Genomic DNA, 18,989 nt, shown 5'->3' with positions numbered 1-18,989 from the left:
CATTTCTTCTCAATTTCCAGGGTAAGTTTAGATGCAAAATTTAAAGACATTTTTCAAGGCAGGGCAGATTTTTAACACGATTTATTTTTGTCATCTGAACACAGCCTTTCTCCATTTTTAAAAATCTTTGCGTAATTACAGTGCTGTTCATTTAGTCTCTTTCAAACTGTTTTACAGAAAGCTTTGTCTTGAGTTGGAACTAAGCTTTGCAGATGTCATCCCAGAAAGAATTGGGGAAAGTTGAGAGAAGCTGAAAAGGGAGAGGAGGTAAGAATGGGGGTTAGGCTGTGACTTCAGCTCCAGGTCTCCTTTAGCCACAATTGCTTTTTTAAACTATTAGTTTTACATTTCCAGCAGCACTGAATATTGCTTTGATTTTTTTTTTGTTCCACATAAAGGCAATTATTTATTGGCAACGTCAAAATAATAAATGGCAATTCTGTATTGTACAAACAAAACACAGTCCTCATTGTACTATTCAGAATTGTTTATTTGCTCTTTGGCTTGCAAAAATTCAGAGGTTTGCTTGTATAAACTTATACTGCCAGTTTGTTTGCCTGCTCTCCAACAGCTGCCCCGCGCCCCCACCCACTTCTGCTCTCAGCGATTCCTGTAAGGATGACAACACGTTCCTCCTAACGATTAGATTGTTACTGGGCTGTCTGGGAGAGACGGGGCGCGCCGACATCTCCCCGTGACCTGCCGACGGTCACCTCCCGACACACAGCCTGCCCTGCAGCGAGGCCAGCTCTGTTCACTGGGACAATGGGCCAGTTGCAGATGTGCTCAGCCGCAGCTACAGAGTGTAATGGGGAAGAAAACGGCAAAGACCCCAGGTGAAACAAAAACCTGAGGGTAAGGCCGGTGCCTGGATGTGTATGGCACAGGGCGGTGCATGCAGGTGTCTGCAGGAGGAGCAGTGGGGGCTTGGGTGGAAGACAGGGGCGGCTGTAGCACAAAAGGCAGACGTCCCTCAAGTTACCGTGTCTGTCCCTGCCGGTCTGCAACGTTGGCTTACGCTCCTGGAGCCAGCCAGCGCACTGCTCCCCACGCTGTCAGGGCCGTGCATGGTGGGGACGCTTGCTGTGCTGACCGTAGGGTCAGGCTCCAGCTGAGCATGGCCTCCCACTGAGGCTTGGATGAGTTTTTTGCTTCTGTGGAAAGCAAATCTGATCATCTGAGAGCAATGACCCCCCTCTCCTGCTTGGCTTGGTGGCTGGAAAAGTAAAATGTAAACTCTGGGGATGCTCTGAGGGCCTCTTCTGCAGACAGACCTCCTGCCAAACCCTCAGGGGAGCTGGAAAATGGAAATCAAGGGGCACACAGCAGCAAGTGAGCAGTACTGAGCTGAATGCTCTCCCATGGGTGCTGCCACCCAGCCCACCCCAGGGCACAGCACAGAGCAGGGGCTGCTTCTGCCCAAAGCATGTCTGCAGAGAGCTGGAGCAGGAGCTGTGAGCAGCTGGGGGGAGAGTGTGCTACAGGGCACCTGGGGGGGCACAGGACCCTGGAAACGCCCCTGCTCCACGTGGGGAAATTTTGCACGGAAAACAGAGTGGGGATGGTGAGTAGGGTGACCAGCTCTAGGATGCTGTAACAGCAGGCCCAGACTTGTTCTGAAAATAATTCCTCTCTATTTTCACAGTGCTAGGTTAGGGGATGGCCAGGCACGTGCCCCATGCACCTGTGAGCGTGCCAGGAAAATGCTCTCCTTTCTGAAAATCCGGTTGATGGGGAGATCTGGGTGTTTCTGGGTGTTGTGTAACAGCGCCACCAAGTTCATGGCCAGCAGTCCCTGAAGGCATGCTCAGGTCTGTAAGTAAAAGATACCAGCATCGAAGTGAGCATTTACACAACAGGGGATAAAAGTGCAAGTGACAAGCCTGGAGATGTGATGTGACCATGACATGAGAACACTCGCTGCCTATTCAGTGACAAATGATTGAATGTCAGCAAACAGCATTTAATGAAATTCATGCTCCTGATAAAACATGACTGCACAAACAACATCTGTGTAATTTTTCTGATAGTGACTGCAGGCGAGCAGCACCAAAGGAGGGAGATAAAATCAGGAAGACATTTGGAACAGGAGCCAATTGTGAAAATCTGTTAGGCCAGTCAATATTTTGGCAGACGCAGCCTGTCAAGTGCTGTCAGCATTGATCCTTGACGTGAGAGGTAACATTATGCTGGTGCCACTTGAAAAATCAAAGGAGAGATGTGAGTTGCTTTGTATCAGCCTGCAAATGCTGGATGGTGAAGGCTCGGCCATCGTAAGCAGCAGTGTCAGAGCCAGAGCAGTGCTCAGTCCTGCAGATCCCGAGGTGCAAAGCAGAAGGCCCGTCTTTGGAGAAGCCCGTTTGGTACCCGGGGAACCGGCACCACCTTCCTGTTGGCGACACCGCCGTGTGCGGGTGGCAGCTCCTCGTGGCGAGCCCCTGGGAGCTGTGTGACACGGGGCTGGCGATGTCCTTTCTGTGGCGCTGCAGCGTCACCTATCTCAAAGCTCATGTCTTGTCACATCTAAATTTGTTCTCCTGTCTAATCCAGACTTTCAAAAACCATGGACAGCTTTTGGAGATGAAAGTTTCACAGTCAGAACAAAAGCTGCCTGCGACACCAAGTTCAGAGGGACTTGTGGTGTGCGGGGCCTGACAGCCCGGCACGGCCTAGCCACACGAGGGCCGGTGAGGGGCGAACTCCACGGTGCCACGCTCCCTGTGCAAGGCCTGCGTGCCTTCATGGCCGCCATTGTATCAGGAGAAGCGCCTGCTGGCTCCCGTGGGTGCCTCTGTCCATCCTGATCATGGCAGGGAGCGGCCATGGGTTACGAAGCATCCTGCTGGGGGCTGCTGCCTGCCCCAGGTCCCACGGGGCCACCTGCACCATCACCATGCAGGGCTGCAGGTGGGGGGCACTGCCCCAGCTGGCTATCAACCCACGCTTGCCTTCCGTTATCAAGAACAGGCTTTTTCAATGCACAATCAATTCCTAAGTGAACTCTGATGCTTAACTGTCAGAGGCAACAGGTCCTGCTGGGCGGGATCCTGCCACCAGGCCCAGCATGGGCATGTTGGATGGATTTTTGTAATGCATTGTTCAATAAGCTTCCATTTCCCCAGGCCGTTGAAAAACAAATGGCCCAATTTACTGTTTACAGACTGGAGAGCCCTGGAATTATTTCTGTTAGCTTATATTGTTGTCTGGAGGTAACTACTGAACGTTTGCTTAGAGTAGGATGGGGGGGGGTCTTCAGGAAATGTTTCCATTTAATAACAGAAAAATTATTTGAGTTTTTGCCAAAGTGTCTCACAGTTGAAGGAAACCCACATTTCAAACGTTGTTAAACCAGATGTGCTACTCTTGGTATTTTGATCTCTCAATATGTCGGTTTAAATTACGGATTTCAATTACCATTTGGAAATGAACTTCCAGTTCTGTAATTGCTGTCACAAGTCCCACAGATGCCATTGCTGAATTCACAAGATGAAAGCACGCTGTTTCTGGTTCGATTGTGTTCCCTTCAGTCTGCATAGTAATTGCCAAACTGCCACTTCTGATAAGGATTTGCAGAGTTGCAGGCGCTCACCCTCAGGGCCTGGAGAGATGGATCCACTTCCAGACAGGCGGGCGGCTGGAGGTGCTCTGAAACGAGGTGGTCTGCCTGCAGGGGAGAGGGACGGTAGGTCCTTGGACTCACGCAGCAAATGCTGTTTGAAGCCCAAGAAAGCACATTGCTCTGCTTTTCTACTGAGAGAGCTTGATTCTTTATGATATGCTTTTTTTTTTTTTTCTGCATTTCCCTAACACGAGGTCTCTTTGCTGACTCAAAGGAATTTTGGGTGGGATCCAGCACTTACACCTGTTGCTGAGCTACGATTACAGCATACCTTCTGTGCCTCGTGGCTTTTAGCTCCCTGGAAATTGAAGATTAGTTCTCTCCCTGTCCGAGTGGCAATTACCATGCAAAGGAAATCACTCCAGATGGTATTTGCAATATAGGGAAACGTATGGCAGGAGACGGATTTTTGTGTTTTGGAGTTTCTCTGCTAATGAACTCAAAGCACATTTACTGCAATGAAAAGGACACTAGGTAATTCAGCAGTGAACTTCAAATGCTGGGGTAGTAAATTGGATTATGAAAGAATGAAGAGTTTGAGTGATATCAGTCCTTTTGGTTTTCACATCTGCTCATCTTTATCTACTTAACCCATGTGGCCAGCAAGGCAATACGATGAGTGCTGCTGAAGGTAAGGGATGCTCCATTTCGCTTCCTAGCATTGCAATGGTTCTTACAATCATTTGGTTAATACCTGGATGGAATGTTCCTGAAAGGACAAGTAAATTGTTGTCTGGGCAAAAATCGGGTCTTTTTGTAAGTGGAAAATATGCTTCCCATCATTAATCTGACACAATCACTGTGGCATCAGAAGGTAAAGCATCGTAATTCCCACATTCCCAATCCCCAGAGGGATTTAAGAGACGTGTGGACATGGCACTAATGGACATGGTGTAGTGATGGGACTTGGCAGGTCAGGTCGGTGGTCGGACTTGATTATCTTGATGGTATTTTCCAACCTAAATGATTCTATCATTCTATGATTCCTCAGCAATTGAGCTTTTTTCCAGATTTCCCACTCTGTGGCCAGTAAGGCTGATGCAAACACACTGACCCTCGCTTGCTGCCACCCTTGGACACAGCTCGTGAAGGATTCTTAGGAGGCGTGGCGTGAACCTGGCCGGGCTGCGGCTCTGTCACTGCTGGGGCAGCAGCGTGCAGGGTCTGGGCTCGGTGGCAGTGACACTGCCCCGCTGCTTTGCTCATGCAGGGACTGTCCCATGAATGCCAGCACAGAGGTCAGCCAGCTCCGCAACTTGAGATGAATAAAGTGACTGTGCAGAGATGGTAAAACTGCAGCACATCAGAGCCTGGCACATTCACTTGGCTCCTATATCCAGCTGTGCCTTGCACACCAGCCCAGGTAGGGCGGCAGCACCAGGTGTCTGGGACCAGAAGACGGGACTGACCCTGGGGAGAGTGGCACTGCCCATGCCCTCGGGGACCTGCTGCAGCCGGCGATGGGCCAGCCTTGCCGGGGCATGGGCACGGCCGGGTGCTGCCCGCACCCAGCCCCTCTGGAGCAGCTGGGCTTTGGGGGGCACCACAGCTTTCCCCGTGCTGGCTGGGACCTTCGGACATGACTAACGCCAGCTCAGTCTGCAACAGGTGACAACAATTGACTGTGTACCTGTACTGCTGTCTGGACTCCTAAGTGGAGGACAATTTTCTTGTATTTTTCACAAAATATCGTGGCTTTTGTCAGCCTTGATGCTGCAGTGTTTTGGCTTTGAAAGTATTATCTTTTTAGACTAAAGAGGAATGGGATCTTGTCTATAGGATGAGTGTGCTACTTAACAGCTACTCTTCCTTTCCTAAATTAAGTGTTGTAAAGTATGCCATTTTATAGCTTTTTAGGGAGAATGCCACTTACAGAAGGCTGACACAGATACAGCCATGACCTTCTGTCTTTTTGCAGCGCAGGTAGTAAATGTAAGTACCCATTTTCTTCCTTTTCATAAATGTTTTCTGTTAGAAAAACAACACTGTGAACTGAATGCCAATCGATATCAAGTAACATCCATGTAAGTGCTATTGATCGCCTCTATGTAAAACCAGGACTTTCTGCTATTGTTGTGCTGCAAATGGCAAAGCCCCGCTGGAGCAAGTGCCTCGGCATAGCAAGTTTCCATCTCGCTCTCTGGCCATGCTGCGCAGTAGCATCAGGCTACGGTTCGTGTTGGGTGGCGAAACCTACAGCAGAGCGCAGGTTTACAGCCAGGCGGTGAAAGGCCGTGTGGGCAGGGGACCGAAGGGGCTACCTTCATCTCTGGGTGACAGCTGGCTTTGGTGAGACCGGCGGGCCCCCAGGCTCTGGGCCCCACGGTGGGCTTGTGCCGCTCCGCGTGTGCGTGGTGGGACCGCCGCCACCGAGGCCACTTACCAGGTCTGGCCGGGCCGCCGCTAGGCTGCCGTGCTGCCAGACCAGGCTGCCGTGCTGCCAGGCCAGGCTGCTCTCCCAGCCCGCGCACGGCCGCAGCCCCAGCGCTCCCGTGGTGCCTGCCGGGGCGACGCACAGGTCTCTGTGCCGGAGCAGCCGCAGCCAGGTGTAGTTGAATTTCTGGTCCTGTGGGAGGGATGGCAGGGAGCTGTCAGCCTGCGCCCCGCGCTGCCCTGCCGCAGCCCACCCGCTCGATGCTCTCGGCACCCACCGTGAGAGCTGTGCCCCGGGAGAGGACATCTCAGGGACTGGCAGAGCTCAGGAGAGAGCTTGTGCCAGGGCAGCCCGACCCCAGCACGTGTGCGCCCCTCGGCAGTGCCCGCTCCCCCTGGTGCACCGGGGCGAGCGCTCAGCAGGGTGCAGCTGGTGCTACAGCAGCACACTAAGCAACAGTTTGGATGTGTCTGTCCCCGTTCTCACGTGCAGGCTCATGGATTTATCTGACCTTCCTGCTAGTTCTGGGGCAGTGAGCTTGTGCCTGGCTACAGCCCCTGCAAGCAGGCAAATCCTGCCCCTCGGTGCTCCCAGCTCCGCTTGGTGCATCTGGGGCAGGAAGGACAGCAAGGTCAGCATCTGCCCTGCAGGCGAGGTGAGGTCAGTGTGGGGAGGTGCTGTTGCGTGCTCAGTACGCAGGGCATCCTTACCTCGTTGTTAACATCACACGTCTGAAGAGCTAGAGTGGTGTTTTCCACAGTGATGCATCTTGCTGTGGCTATGTTAACAAGCTAGAAAATAACAAAATGCAAATTTAGACACAAATTGTCAAGAAAGAGGAGAGGCTGTTACAATACAGACACTGATTAATACTGCCAACGGAGCGAAGCAGAGGCATTGTGTCGCAGTCCTTGGTAGGGTGTGTAAGTGCACACGTGCTCTGTTACACGTTTTTCTAGCATGAGAAGCCTGAAACCATCCCTTTCTGGGAGCATCCACAGCTGGATGAGACAGGCTTTTTCCTGGGATTCCTTTGGACACAGCTGATGTTCCCATTCTGCAGATGCCCCAAGCACCAGCTGCCCACCATGACCCCTGTCTCGCTGCCACCCCAGGAAGGAGTGCGACCCCCTGGGGACGCCATCCCCCACTGCCACCCTCCTACTGCTGCCACCCCCAGGGACCTGCCTTCCCTCTTCCCCTGGCAGAAAGCAGAGGGATTTCTGCATTTAGTGCCGCACCCGACGCGCTCGCTGCCCCACCTGCCTGTTTGTCACCTAGGCTGGCTGCCCTGGCACTGTCACCCGTGGGGGAACGCAGCTGTGGTTAGGCCAGGCCTGTCCTTGATTCCTTGCAAATGTAGATTGCTGAAGAATTTCTGAATTAATCCCAGTGAATAAGTAGGCTATTCAGAAAAAAAGTTCTCAAATAAATTTGTTCAGCACAGCTGGAATTTGCAGAGCTAGCTGAAAAACAGATTTTCTGCCCTATTAAATTTTGAGAATGAAGATAAAAGAGCCATTCAGGTGGCCTGAATCAGGACAAAGCAAGGCACCGTTGTGAACATTTTCATGAACACAAAACTGAAAAGTGGAGATTTTGCTTCTGTTGAAACAAAGGTCTCTATACATGATCTGACCACTTTGCACTGATTTGACATAAGGTTTTATTGCTCTGAGTGAAAGAGCTGAAAAAGTAGACGTTTTCCAAAAATTCATTTTTTTTGACGTTCTCAAGATTATTACTGCTAATCATTTTTTAAAAAAAGTCACCATTTTTAAAAAAAAGTCAACTATGCTGGTGTTTCACGGAAACCTTTGTTCTAACCCAAATGGTGTTTCCTAAAAGAAAGCATAGGGGGCCAGGTACCAGCGGCCGACGGGCTGCCCTTGCGGGCAGTGCTCAGCACGTGTGTTCGTGGCTGCAGGAGGCAACAACCGAGGCTGCGGGCACGCTGGGACGGACGGCGGCCTCCGAAGGGATAAGCTGCTCATAATGCGCTGACGTGCCCAACCCCAGGGGTTTCCTACTCCTTTTCCATGAGCAGTGAGAGGTCACACTGTGCTTGCAGAGCCACCGCCCGGTGCCTTTACGGTTCGGCCATGGAACCGCAGCATGGACCGCAGCCAGCAGGCAGCCTGGCTGGGCTGCGAGGGATGCCCGTGAGTGGGAGCCTGCACGTTACGCCCTTGGCCTGCAGACAAGCCTGAAGCGTGGCCAAAGGGCTGCTGTGCTTTCCCCGGTTCCCTGAGCAGCCTGTGGAGAGGTTCGAGGCTGCATGCCTTGGCAGGGAGACAGGGGACAGGCAGTGCTTGTTCTCACTGCCTTAGCCGTGCCAGCCCCGTGGTCACTGGGTCCTGGCCACCTCCTCTCTGCGAGAGCCTCTCCTGTGGCTACACTCGGAGACACGGGGCGGGCACGGAAGGCAGCAAGCCCTTTGGTTTTGAACCCTGACATCACTGCAATTTGTCTTACAAACCAGGTATTTAACTTACATTATTGCAATTATAAATAAATTGCAAGCAATCGAGCGTGTTTGCTGAGCAGCACATTTCAGGTTTCAGGATGCTCCAAGCAGCAGCTGATATTCTGCCAGGGGCCAGGCCCGGGCCGGGTTCAGCAGCCACGCTTTGTCCCGGTGTCATTCCCCTCCTGCCTGTGCTGAAGCGGCCCCACGGCATGCAGGGCCCTGGGTGGTGGCAGCAGCCCTGTGCTGTGCCCTGCTGGACCCCAGGCAGGCTCCCAGCAGGAAGTCAGACCCTGGAGCTGGGGCTTTTAGTTCTTCCCAAACACACTATGGGATCCCGACCGCCGTAACAGGCTGGGTACTCAAAAGTGCTACCACATGCCATGCATACAGAGACAGGCGTACCAGGATGCTGCCACATCTCTAGCTGAAAGCACTTTTAAATGAAGAACACCAAGCAGTTTGGGTACGTACCAGCCCGCTGGCTTTCACCAGGGGAGCCTCCAGGTCCGGGTAGACGTTCTCCAGGTACCACTTGAAACTTCTGCACTGAAGCTTCTTTCGCAGCGCGATTTGCTGGGTCAGGTCGCCCACGTCCAGGCGTCTCAGGACCAGGTGGTACGCGTGGCCGTAGAACAGCTCCTTGTACTCGTCCAGCCAGACCTCTGCGACACGGGCCAAGTTCCTCTCCACCGTTCTTATCCGATCTTTCGGGAAGGAGTAAGGGTTGTCATTCCTGAAAATATGCCCAACTCTGGAGCACGGAATAATCTCAATCTCTCCTCCGCACATCCAGACCTGAGGAGCAGAGGTTGCTTTGAGAGAAACACGGGCCCGGGTTGTGCTCTGGCTTTGCGCACGCCAGGAGAGAAGCAGCGAGGGGGCCAGCAGGGGGCTCGCTGGGCTGTGCCCTGCCAGGAGGGACAGGGTCCCCCAAGCACCCAAACCAGACATACGGTAGCTTGGAGAAGAGGAGACTGAGGGGTGACCTGATTAATGTTTATAACTATGTAAAGGGTGAGTGTCAGGAAGACGGAGCCAGGTTCGTCTCGGTGACACCCAATGACAGGACAAGGGGCGATGGGTGCAAGCTGGAACGTAGGAGGTTCCGCTTAAGTATGAGACAAAACTTTTTCATAGTGAGGGTAACAGAGCACTGGAACAGGCTGCCCAGGGGGGTTGTGGAGTCTCCTTCTCTGGAGACATTCAAAACCCTTTCTGTGTGACCTGACCTAGCTGTTCCTGCTCCGGCAGGGGGGCTGGACTAGGTGATCTTTCAAGGCCCCTCCCAATCCCTAACATTCTGTGATTCTGTGATTCTGAGATAAGGGACAGGCTGCCGAGAGCAACGTACCTTGAATGAAATCTCCATATTTTCACCTCCCCAAACATCCAGTCCTGAGTCGTATGTTCCCAGCTCGAAGAAATACTTCTTGTCGATGGAAAACAGGCCACCCGCCATGACCGGGCACCTGGGAACAGACGAGCAAGGTGGCACATCAGTCGGTCACAAAATACCCGTCCCTTTCACCTTGCTTCTACAAAGGAATCATCAAGAAACTGTCAGTTACTGAATGCTCGGGGATGGTGCCCAAATTTGCACTTACAGCATGGACCATAGGATTTGTCCCTTCAGTGCCCACTGACAAATGCAAGATTAAGAAGATAGTGTTTCGGAGCCTGAACTCTGTAATGGGAATGGGAGGGAAACACGGGGTGGCACAGCGTGCAACGGTATGTCCTGGCAGCACCACGATGCACCCACAGGGCTGCAGGAACAGGAAACACTTGGTGGGCTTTGGTGAGGTGAGGTGATCTCCTGCGCTGGGCCACTGCATCCATCGTCCTTACCAGCAAAATGCTTGGCCTGGAAGAAGCCTCTGTTGCTAAATCAGTAACAGCAGAACAGGCTGGTTCACAAACCTCTCAGATTCACTTTCTTTACCTTATTATATCAGTTTCCTTGATTTTATTTTTCTCAATGACCTCTTGTGGAATCTGCCTCCATCCAAAATTCATGGGCCAAGTAAAAATCCCACGTTGAAAGTTATCCACGGTCATGTAGCTAAACACAGAAAAGATGGAGATGACTAATTCTGAGTCACATTCCCGATTGAAATGTCACACTTAATGAGCAAAGAGGAATATCTGTACATAATTAAAACAAGATTCTAACAAATTTCATCAGGAATCCTGCTAAAATTCATGAAAAAGTGAAAAGGTGTGTGCAGTAAATAAAGTGGCCATGGCTGCTGCTAATGTTAATTTGATTGTGTAGAAGTCAGCTATATTGCACATCTCCTGTGAAATACTGTGGAAGGCTGGTTAGAATGTTTGTACGTATGTCTTTTTAAAATTAACATTTTTATGGCCAGGGTAAGAGGTTTTCTCAGGGCAATGGTAGGAATCTCTGGGTTTCCCAGTGCTGTGAGAGCGTTACCTCATGTCCTTGTCGCTGATGACCTCAATAACGGGGCAGGCGACCTTGGCCCGGCTCAGGCGGACCCTCTCCAGCAGCGGCTCCAGCCACCCCACATTGCACTCCACGTGCGAGTCCAGGAAGGTCAGGACGTCACCTGTGGGCAGAAGCCACGGGCACCATCAGGCTCTCACATCCCAGGCACCCCACGGGCTGACGGTGCCACAGCCCCGCACGCCGGCACTTCCCGAAATTTCTCCGGGCAGCAGAGCTACAGCGAGTGGAGCTGCAGATCCGAATGGATGCTTGCTGACACCTTCAGGTGCCAGACAGCCTCTGCCTGGCTGCTGGGTTTGGCACACCAAAATGCCCTCCTCCCAGCCACTTGCGAGCCACCAGCCCCTCAGCTCTGCAGGCTGGTGTCGCTAGGGCAGGGCTGCAGAACGGTGTCTGCTCAGCACGGCGTCTGTCCGTCTGCTCAGCACGGTGTCCAGCCGCCCGCCACGCGAGCTCAGCTCGGGCAGCAAAGCGGGGTGCGGGCAGCCGGGATGCGGCACGGCGGGGAGCTTGTGCAGGCGTGTGGCCGGGCCTCGCCTTACCTTTGGCAACCTGTGCTCCCGCCAGCCTGGCCCGTATCAGACCGTGCCTCTCTTTGAGATGCAGGATCTTCACTTTTGGGAACTGTGACATGTATGCGTCGAGCTTCTCCTTGAGGTACTCTGTGGAGAAGGAGAGAGCGAGGCTGATGTACCTGTCCTATGCCTCCTTCCAGCTGTGGGAAGCCGCGGGCAGAGTCTTCCTGGAGGCATCTCCAGGACACACGGGGGTCCAGAGGTTTGGGGTGCAAACTGGGGTAGTTCATCATCCAAAATGGGTATTTAACTGGGTATTTAACTGGGTCAGAGACTCCAAAAAATATTTTTATTTTTAATTGCAGTATAACTGCAATTAAAATTTGGTTGTCAATTTTTTCCCTTTGGCTAAAACAACTTTCTGTGTGTGTGCTTTACAAATTTCTTGGTATTACGCACCACATCTGAAGACCCAGCACAAGGGTGTGCTGTGGCACATCACTGCTTTTCAGGTCACATTTGCCACGGCTTCCCATGCTGTGGGGACAGCTGGTAGAAAAAACGCTCAGGACAAAGAGGGTGTGAGGAAGGTGGCACGGGGCTGGCATGCGGGGCTGCCTCCGTCCGCCCCCGGCACAAGGTGTGTGGGCAGGGCCCAGCTCCCCCACGGGCAGTCCCACCCCTGCTTTGTGTCTGCAGGAGGGCGCAGCTGTTTGCCACCCACAGGTTTCGAAAGGCTCCACGAGCAAAGCATTTGCAGACACGTTTGCAGGGGGTCACTGCTGCTGCTATTAGGTGACAGCAATGTAGAGTATGGCTCCCTGTAACTCACTCGCGCTAGCAAGGTTTCTGCTGCTTCATTGGCTCATAAGCAGACACCAAGGGAAGCCAGGAGGAAAGTAAAGAGTAAAATTGCAGAGACATTTTGGAGAGGAGATGGTATGAACATGTTTAACAATTATTTAAAAAATGAGCAAACAGAGCCCCTTTCCTTGTCTCTCACATGTATTGCCTTGTTGCATTATGGACTCTTTTGGAAAACGTTATGTGCTGCCATGAGCCTTGCTGTCGAGACAGCACCTTCACTGAAGAACCAGCAGTTGAAAAATTACATCATTTTAAAAACTGTAAGGGCTGAAGACAGCAGGGAGCCAAAGTATTACAAAGCAGAGGTTCGATATGATGTGAAATGTCTGTGACTACACAAGTGAAGTCACTGTGCATGCAGACAGGGACAGATCCTGAACGCGTTTATCACAACCACCCCCGCATCTGAGCAACCCTGGACGTGTGCGCCCGCCACCAGCACTGAAAACCACGTGCACCCATCTGGAAACTGTGCAGAGAAGGCCGAGAACATCTTTATAAACACACGTGCCCTCGAGCCAGGACACCTCGTGTGTGCGCGGGCTGCGTAAGCACTTCAATACATCGAAAGAAGAAAATGCGATTTCTTCCTGCAATTCAGAATTGAATTACAGAGAACAAATTGTATTTTGGCCTCAAGTTATATTAGTTTCATAAAGGTAGAAGCAGCTTCGCCTACCTTTCGTGCTGAAGTCGTCCACCAAAATGATTTCCTCGACCAGGTGGGGAGGCGACCGGCTGAGGACGCTGTGAACGGAGCGCAGGAGGGTGGACCACACCTCGTCCACGAAGCACATGATGATGGTGGTGGTCGGGAGGTCGTCATGGACCCGCTGCTCGGAGCACCTGCAACGGCAGCACAGCTGCTGTGCCCTGAACGCCTCCGGGCTGAGCACTGCTGGGAAATGTGCAGGGAGGGGGAAGTGGGAAACGTGGAACAGGGGGGCTCGGCCTGCCACGGGGCTGGGTCAGGAGAGCAGGGGGCAGCCCTGCGGGGACGGGATGCACCCACCCTTTCTTTCCAGCAGGGACCTCTCTTTTCCTCCCCACCCCCAGATGACAACATCTCCTACCCACAAGCAATAGGAAGGCGCTGGGGAGCGAGGCCGGTCCCAGCTCTGCACCCTGGTCTTGGGGACACCTGCGGGGAAAGGACCCCTGTGCACAGGGTGCCCTGCTGTGATGCTCTGAGCACCTGCAGGCGTGGGACCCCGGGCTTCAGGAGGTTGCCTTGTCTGGGAAAAGTCAGCAGCACACTCAGAGTGCAGGGAATGGCCGTTTCCATGAGGGGCCACTCGGCAGGGCAACTTGTGGAGCTGGCAGATGGTGAGGAAGGGTCTCGCGGCACAACCTCCGCACCTAACTGCCGTGCACGACGGGAAGATGCCCAAAAATCCGCCTGTTGTGTACCGGTATTGGCGGGTCCGCTCCCCCAGCACCCTGCGTCTCATGGCCCAGCACCCACACCTCCCCGGGAACACCCAGCGCCGCCGGCCGTGCCCCAGCCCTGCCCAGGGGCTCCGAGCAGCACCCACATCCCTCGCAAACCGCCCGCAGCACACGTCCCGGGGGCTGAGGGAGCGATAACATCTCTCCCCTGCCTGTGAGTTTGTCATTTTCTTCTGTGACAGCCCAAAACGCAACGGCTGGGTCAGGCCTGTGTCTGCAGTGCTTGAACAAAAGGTCGATGAGCAGCTTTTCTCATCGCTATTTGCAATTCAAGCACCGCTTCGCTGCCTGCCTGCGGGGAGCTGGGCTCCTGCAGCAATCCATCTCCAAGGGCATCTCGAGGCGCCCGGGACGCCTCAAGGAAGAGCTGCTCGCCCCCGAATGCGCCGCTTTATCCAGAATATTCATGACGTACTGGGACTTGCTTTCTCTCATCCATAAGCTGAGGTCTGATAACAGGTTTTCCTCTCTTTCTTTCAGAGCAGACCTCCTGCAGGCAGGACAGGCACCAGCCTGCGTGCAGATGCAGAAAACGAATTTATCGATGATGAATCAAAGCTCCTGTTCACTCTGTTATCAATAGTGGACAGCAAACAGGGCCATATACACATATATATATATACATATGTATATATGTGGGACTGTATGGAGAAGTGACTTCTTCCTCTCGTCTGGATGAAGGGGCCCTCGGGTTCGGCTGGTGCCAGCCCAGATGCTGACACCAGGGCACCACACAGCCCAGCACACGCGGTGCTTTGAAGAAAACTCAGAGGTGTTGGCTAACCAGGAGTGCTCTGGGTAAGTGAAAATAGACCCCAAATTACAGACCCCTCACAAGGCAGCTTCCCCAGCACCTGGCCCTTGCCTCCAAGGGGCAGCCGTGCAGGATGTGGGATGGGGCCAAGGCAGCACGTGGCGGAGGGAAGTGGCTGCAACAGGCTGAAGCAGCTCTTTGAGGCAACCTCAAAGTGAGGAGTGCCTTTTCTCCCCCATTACATAAAAAATAGGGCTTCTAGGCAGAGTAGTGGGTTCATTACTGTTGACCCACAGCTAAAGCTATTTCACAATGTTCTATATGAGTTTGGGCTCTGTTTCTTTGCTAATTACATAAATACATATATTACATATGTATGTATAATGCTTAATATATATAACTACTATTAAGCAGAAGTCAAATTCTGTTGGAATTCCACCCCCAGAGAGGCTTCTAAAGAAAAACAGTCCATAGCCTCTATGTTTGGCTAACTTCATCCTTGAAGTCAATGGAGTGCAGGCTCTTGGGTCGCTGAAGTTGCTTTGGAAGATCTTTACGTTGGGTCTCCTGCTCCCGAGCCTGGCAGCAGCCTGGCACTGCAGCCCTGCTCTGCCCCACCTGCCCAGCGCAGCCAGCATGCCACGCTTGCTGGCACCCAGGGCTGACTCACTAAACTGTACAGTGGCTTGCAGCACTTTTTTTTTTTTTTGCCAAGCCATGAAATCTGGGTCCCTATCTAAAGCCAGATAAATCGACTGTTCCAGGGAAACTACCGTGGTAGCCTGGGAGAAGCCTGGGGCATACAGGGAACTGTGCTGCCAGCACTTGAGCTGAGGCAGGGTGCAGGGCTCCTGAACCAGGCTCTGCATCGAGTGCTAGGCCTACAAACGTCACGGCTGCCCTGGGACATTTAACCCAGGCTGCGTGGCTTTTGCATCTTGCCCCTCCGTGGATGGGACTCTGCCTGCATTCATCGCTGCAGAGAGACAGCGCTCAGCATGCACCAGTGCTGGTCAGTAATGCTCAGCAAGATCGAGACAGACTGCGGTGAGCTGGCCTTCACGTCCGGCTTTCCCTGTGCCAACAGGCTGCATGCTCAGAGCCTGCATGGCTCCTGCCAGCGCTGGGTTGCCCGCGGGTGCTCCCCACGTCACCATCCGTAGGGTGCAGCCTGACCCCATGTGGCAGCACACATCCCGGAGCCAGGGTGCTGGGACCAGCCCCTGTTTGGCTAAGGTGTTATCCCGGATACCCCAGCGGCTACGCCTTCCTTCCCGGCAGGTGCCTGATTCATCGGAGGCGGGTGGGTGCTCCTGGAAGGCAGGTGTTCTGCTCTACAGCTCTCCAGGGCTCATCTTTCAAGTCTGGTTTTGAGTCACGTCAGCTCTTTTTCTGTATGCAGCTGGCTCCCATAGCTGGCATCTTCTGCACGCTGGAAAGGTGCTGCAGCTCCTTCCCTGCCTTGCTCCTGCCTCTCCAGGACTTCACCTTGGCTCACAAAGCGAGTAACGACAGCGGCACAGGAACACCGGCATATTGTCCTGTGTGATGCGGAACGGGTCACAGCACAAAGCCCATGCCACTGCTCCCATAGTGGGGGCAGGAGGATTCACCTGAATTTGCACCAGTTCTAGACCTTGTCTGCAGTTATTCAGGCACACCTGCTCTAGAAAGGAGCCCCGTGAATGTCTGCCCCTTCTGTTGGCAAGGTACTGCCCACATCTTGCTTTGCTTTTGTATGTGGACTATGGCAGGGGGTTGGTTTGTTTTTCGAAGTGCAATACTGACATTTGCAGACTCAGCCACGCATTGCAGGGGGATGGCTGTGAAGCAATTGCTTACCAAATCACAATTCTGCCCACAGGTCCCGAGCTCAGACAGTGCACACCCACGTGGTGCTGGGCAGCACAAGAGTAAAAGTGCCAGCGATGCTGGTGGGAAAAAGGAGCGATCCCACGGACATCCCAGCGCTGTCTCAGCTGCAGGCAGCCACGTGCCGTGTCCTTGTCTCAGCATTCGTCAGGTGGCTTTGCCCAGGAGCCCCCTCCATGCCCTTTAGGTGGGTGAGGCCAGCGGGGTAGCTCCGGGGGGGAGAGGGACAGGCAGCGGCAGCTCCAGGCATGAGAGCACCAGTGCTCCCGGGCAGGGAGGGCTTCAGCTGCCCGGGCACATTGGTGGCGTGCAGAAGTGGTTGAGGAACCAAACGTACGGAGAGCAATACAAAGCAGTGCTCGGTGCTACACCCAATAAGGCAAATAAAACATTTTAAGGCACAAAAAGGCCCGAGCCCCTCATGTGCCCCAACCTCTTTGTAGAGCAGGGAATAGCTGAGCTAGGAATTTTACCCAGCTTTACTGTTAGTAAGGAGCTCCTCTCACCTGGGAACACGGAGCCCTCTCACTGCTGGCATGCCCGCAGCCAAGGCCTCGGTGCGCCCGCTGCCCTCCCCGGGAGCCCCCCGGCAGCGCGACGCAGCCCCTGCGCAGGGAAGCACATCTTACCCGGCAGGCCTGGTGTCCGCCACGGCTCGGTCTACAGGGATCAGATCGCTGAGGTAGACGTTAAAGTTTCCTTCTTTCCACCTGCTTCTAGCTTCCTCTCGCTTGTCGTCAGGGACTGCCACAGGATGCCCAAACTGCCCGGGAGCCTGGGGGTCTCTGGGGGCCAGCGTTGCATCCACGGCCAAGACCCTGTGTGTCCCGGGGCTGCGCCCCGGCCGGGCCGCGCGGCTGCTGCTGCCCGCCACCCCCTGCCTGCCCCGCTCCGCGGGCCCCCCGGCAGCTCCTGCTGCCCCTGCACCTGCTGCCCCAGGGGAGCCGCGGGCTGGGGAGCGCGGTGCTGCGGCCCTGCCGGTGGTGCTGGGGGCGAGGGTGCTGCCGCGCCTCGTGGCAGCGAGCTCCGGTGCTCCGCGCGGCTCGGGGCTCCGCGAGAAGTTTCCCGCGGCGTCAGACGCGAGGCTCGGGGTTGCGGCGCTGCTGCTGGGTTTTGCCCCCGCTTCGCTGATGAGGACGAAGCGTTTTTCAGGGGGCGCCGCCGCCCCTCCCGCTCGGGCTCCCTGGTGCCCGGGCGCGGCTCCCCGTCCCGCTGCCCGGGAAGGCAGCCGCGGTGGGCTGCCGGGGGGGGCCGGGCTCCCGTGCGCGGCTCCCTGCGGCACGGCCGCCCCAGCCCCGGCTTGCTCCGCGGGCTCAGGCGCTGGCAGGCCCGGGCTCCGGGCCTCGTCCCACGGTCCCCCGGCGCTTGCCGTGGATGGCGGTGCCCCGGGCAGTCGGGCCGCGCTTGCAGCCGCGCTCGCTGCCGTGCCCGCTGCCGCCCTCGCAGCCTGTGCCGGGGCTCTGCTCGCCGCCGGTGCCACGTCGCTCCGCGCGGCCGCCGCAGCCGGGGGCCGCCCGTCCCGTCGGGGCGCGGCCGGCTCGAGGGAGCCCCCCGCCCGGCCCGGCCCCGGCCCCGGCCCCGCTCCCCGGCCCGGCGCAGCGGAGGGCTGCGGGCCCCGCGGACCGCCCGGGGGGGGCCCCGCCGTGCCGCTCGCCGCCTGCCGGGCTGCGCCCCCGGCCGGGCTCCCCGCCGCCGCCGCCGCCGCCGCCGTCGTCGCGCTCTCCGCGGCTCGGCCCCCGCCCGGCCCCCGCGGCGCCGCCGCCCGGGGGGGGCCGGGGTCCCGCCGCCCGCCGCCCGCCGGCCCCGGGGGGCCCCGCCAGAGCCGGCCCCGCTCCCGCTGCCCCCGTACCGCCGCCGCCAGCGCCCGCTGCCCGGCGGCGTCGCCGAAGGAGAGCCGGAGCGCTGCCATGTCAAAGAGCAGCCACACGACAGAGGCCACGAAGACGAAGGCCAGCGCTCTCCCGCTGCCGCGGAAAAGCTTCCGGAGCTTGTGCATCCTCACCGCGATCCCCGTCCGCCCGGGCGGCGCCGGGGCCGCTGGCCCGAGGGGGGGGGCGGTGCAGTCCCCGGCCCGGCCCTGCCTTGCCCTGCCCGGCCCGGCTCGGCCCGGCCCGGCCCGGCCCGGCCCGGCGAGGGGAGCCTCAGCCCCGGCCGCCCGCCGGCCGCTGCCTGCGTGGCATCCTGCGGCCGGCCCGGGGCAGGGAGAGCGGCCCCGCAGCGCGCCCCGCGCCCCGGCCCGGCTGCTGCACACGTTGCCCGGACAGAAAGGAAGGTGGCGGGGCAGATTTCTTTTTTTTTTCTTTTTTTTTCCCCTCTCTCCACCCAGCCCTCAAAGCCTGCGCTGTAACTCAACACCTCCTCGCATAAGGAAACTATTTCAGGCCATTACCCAGCAAACTTTCTGCCGGGCTCTTACCTCCCGGGTCCTCCCGGCTGTTAACCGTTTAGGCGGGGCTTTGCCCGAGCCGGAGCTCTCCTCCCGGCCTGCGGCTCCCCGCCGCCCCCCGCCGCCCCCCGCAGCCCGGCCGCACGGCGCTACCCCCGCCGAGCCCCGCTCCCCGCAGCGCTCCCGCAGCACGCACGGGACCGGCTCGCG

General features: G+C 55.9%; 1 protein-coding gene across 1 annotated transcript; it reads right to left on the bottom strand.

Moving 5' to 3' along the window:
• Positions 1 to 75: 75 nt before the first annotated feature.
• Positions 76 to 18,970, bottom strand: GALNT5 (polypeptide N-acetylgalactosaminyltransferase 5). The gene is made up of 10 exons (XM_040562548.1): positions 18,810 to 18,970; positions 12,998 to 13,164; positions 11,479 to 11,598; positions 10,901 to 11,036; positions 10,406 to 10,525; positions 9,815 to 9,932; positions 8,935 to 9,258; positions 6,704 to 6,784; positions 6,003 to 6,185; positions 76 to 3,664 (listed from the first exon to the last, which is right to left on the bottom strand). Exons 2-10 carry the CDS (start codon positions 13,113 to 13,115, stop codon positions 3,524 to 3,526), a joined length of 1,341 nt encoding a protein of 446 aa, XP_040418482.1. The 5' UTR covers positions 13,116 to 13,164; positions 18,810 to 18,970; the 3' UTR covers positions 76 to 3,523.
• Positions 18,971 to 18,989: the final 19 nt, after the last annotated feature.

This window comes from Cygnus olor, chromosome 6, assembly GCF_009769625.2.
Source record: "Cygnus olor isolate bCygOlo1 chromosome 6, bCygOlo1.pri.v2, whole genome shotgun sequence".
Classification (NCBI taxonomy): domain Eukaryota; kingdom Metazoa; phylum Chordata; class Aves; order Anseriformes; family Anatidae; genus Cygnus; species Cygnus olor.
This window is presented reverse-complemented; position numbering and strand designations above follow the sequence as displayed.

Bases quoted from the DNA above. Each gene is read 5' to 3' on its own strand.
- GALNT5 (XM_040562548.1), bottom strand. From the start codon at position 13,115: ATGTGCTTCGTGGACGAGGTGTGGTCCACCCTCCTGCGCTCCGTTCAC. The intron at 11,599-12,997 runs GTAGGCGAAGCT...CCTTCTCCACAG, and splicing joins GGACGACTTCAGCACGAAAG to AGTACCTCAAGGAGAAGCTC. The intron at 9,259-9,814 runs GTACGTTGCTCT...TCTGCTCCTCAG, and splicing joins ATATGGAGATTTCATTCAAG to GTCTGGATGTGCGGAGGAGA.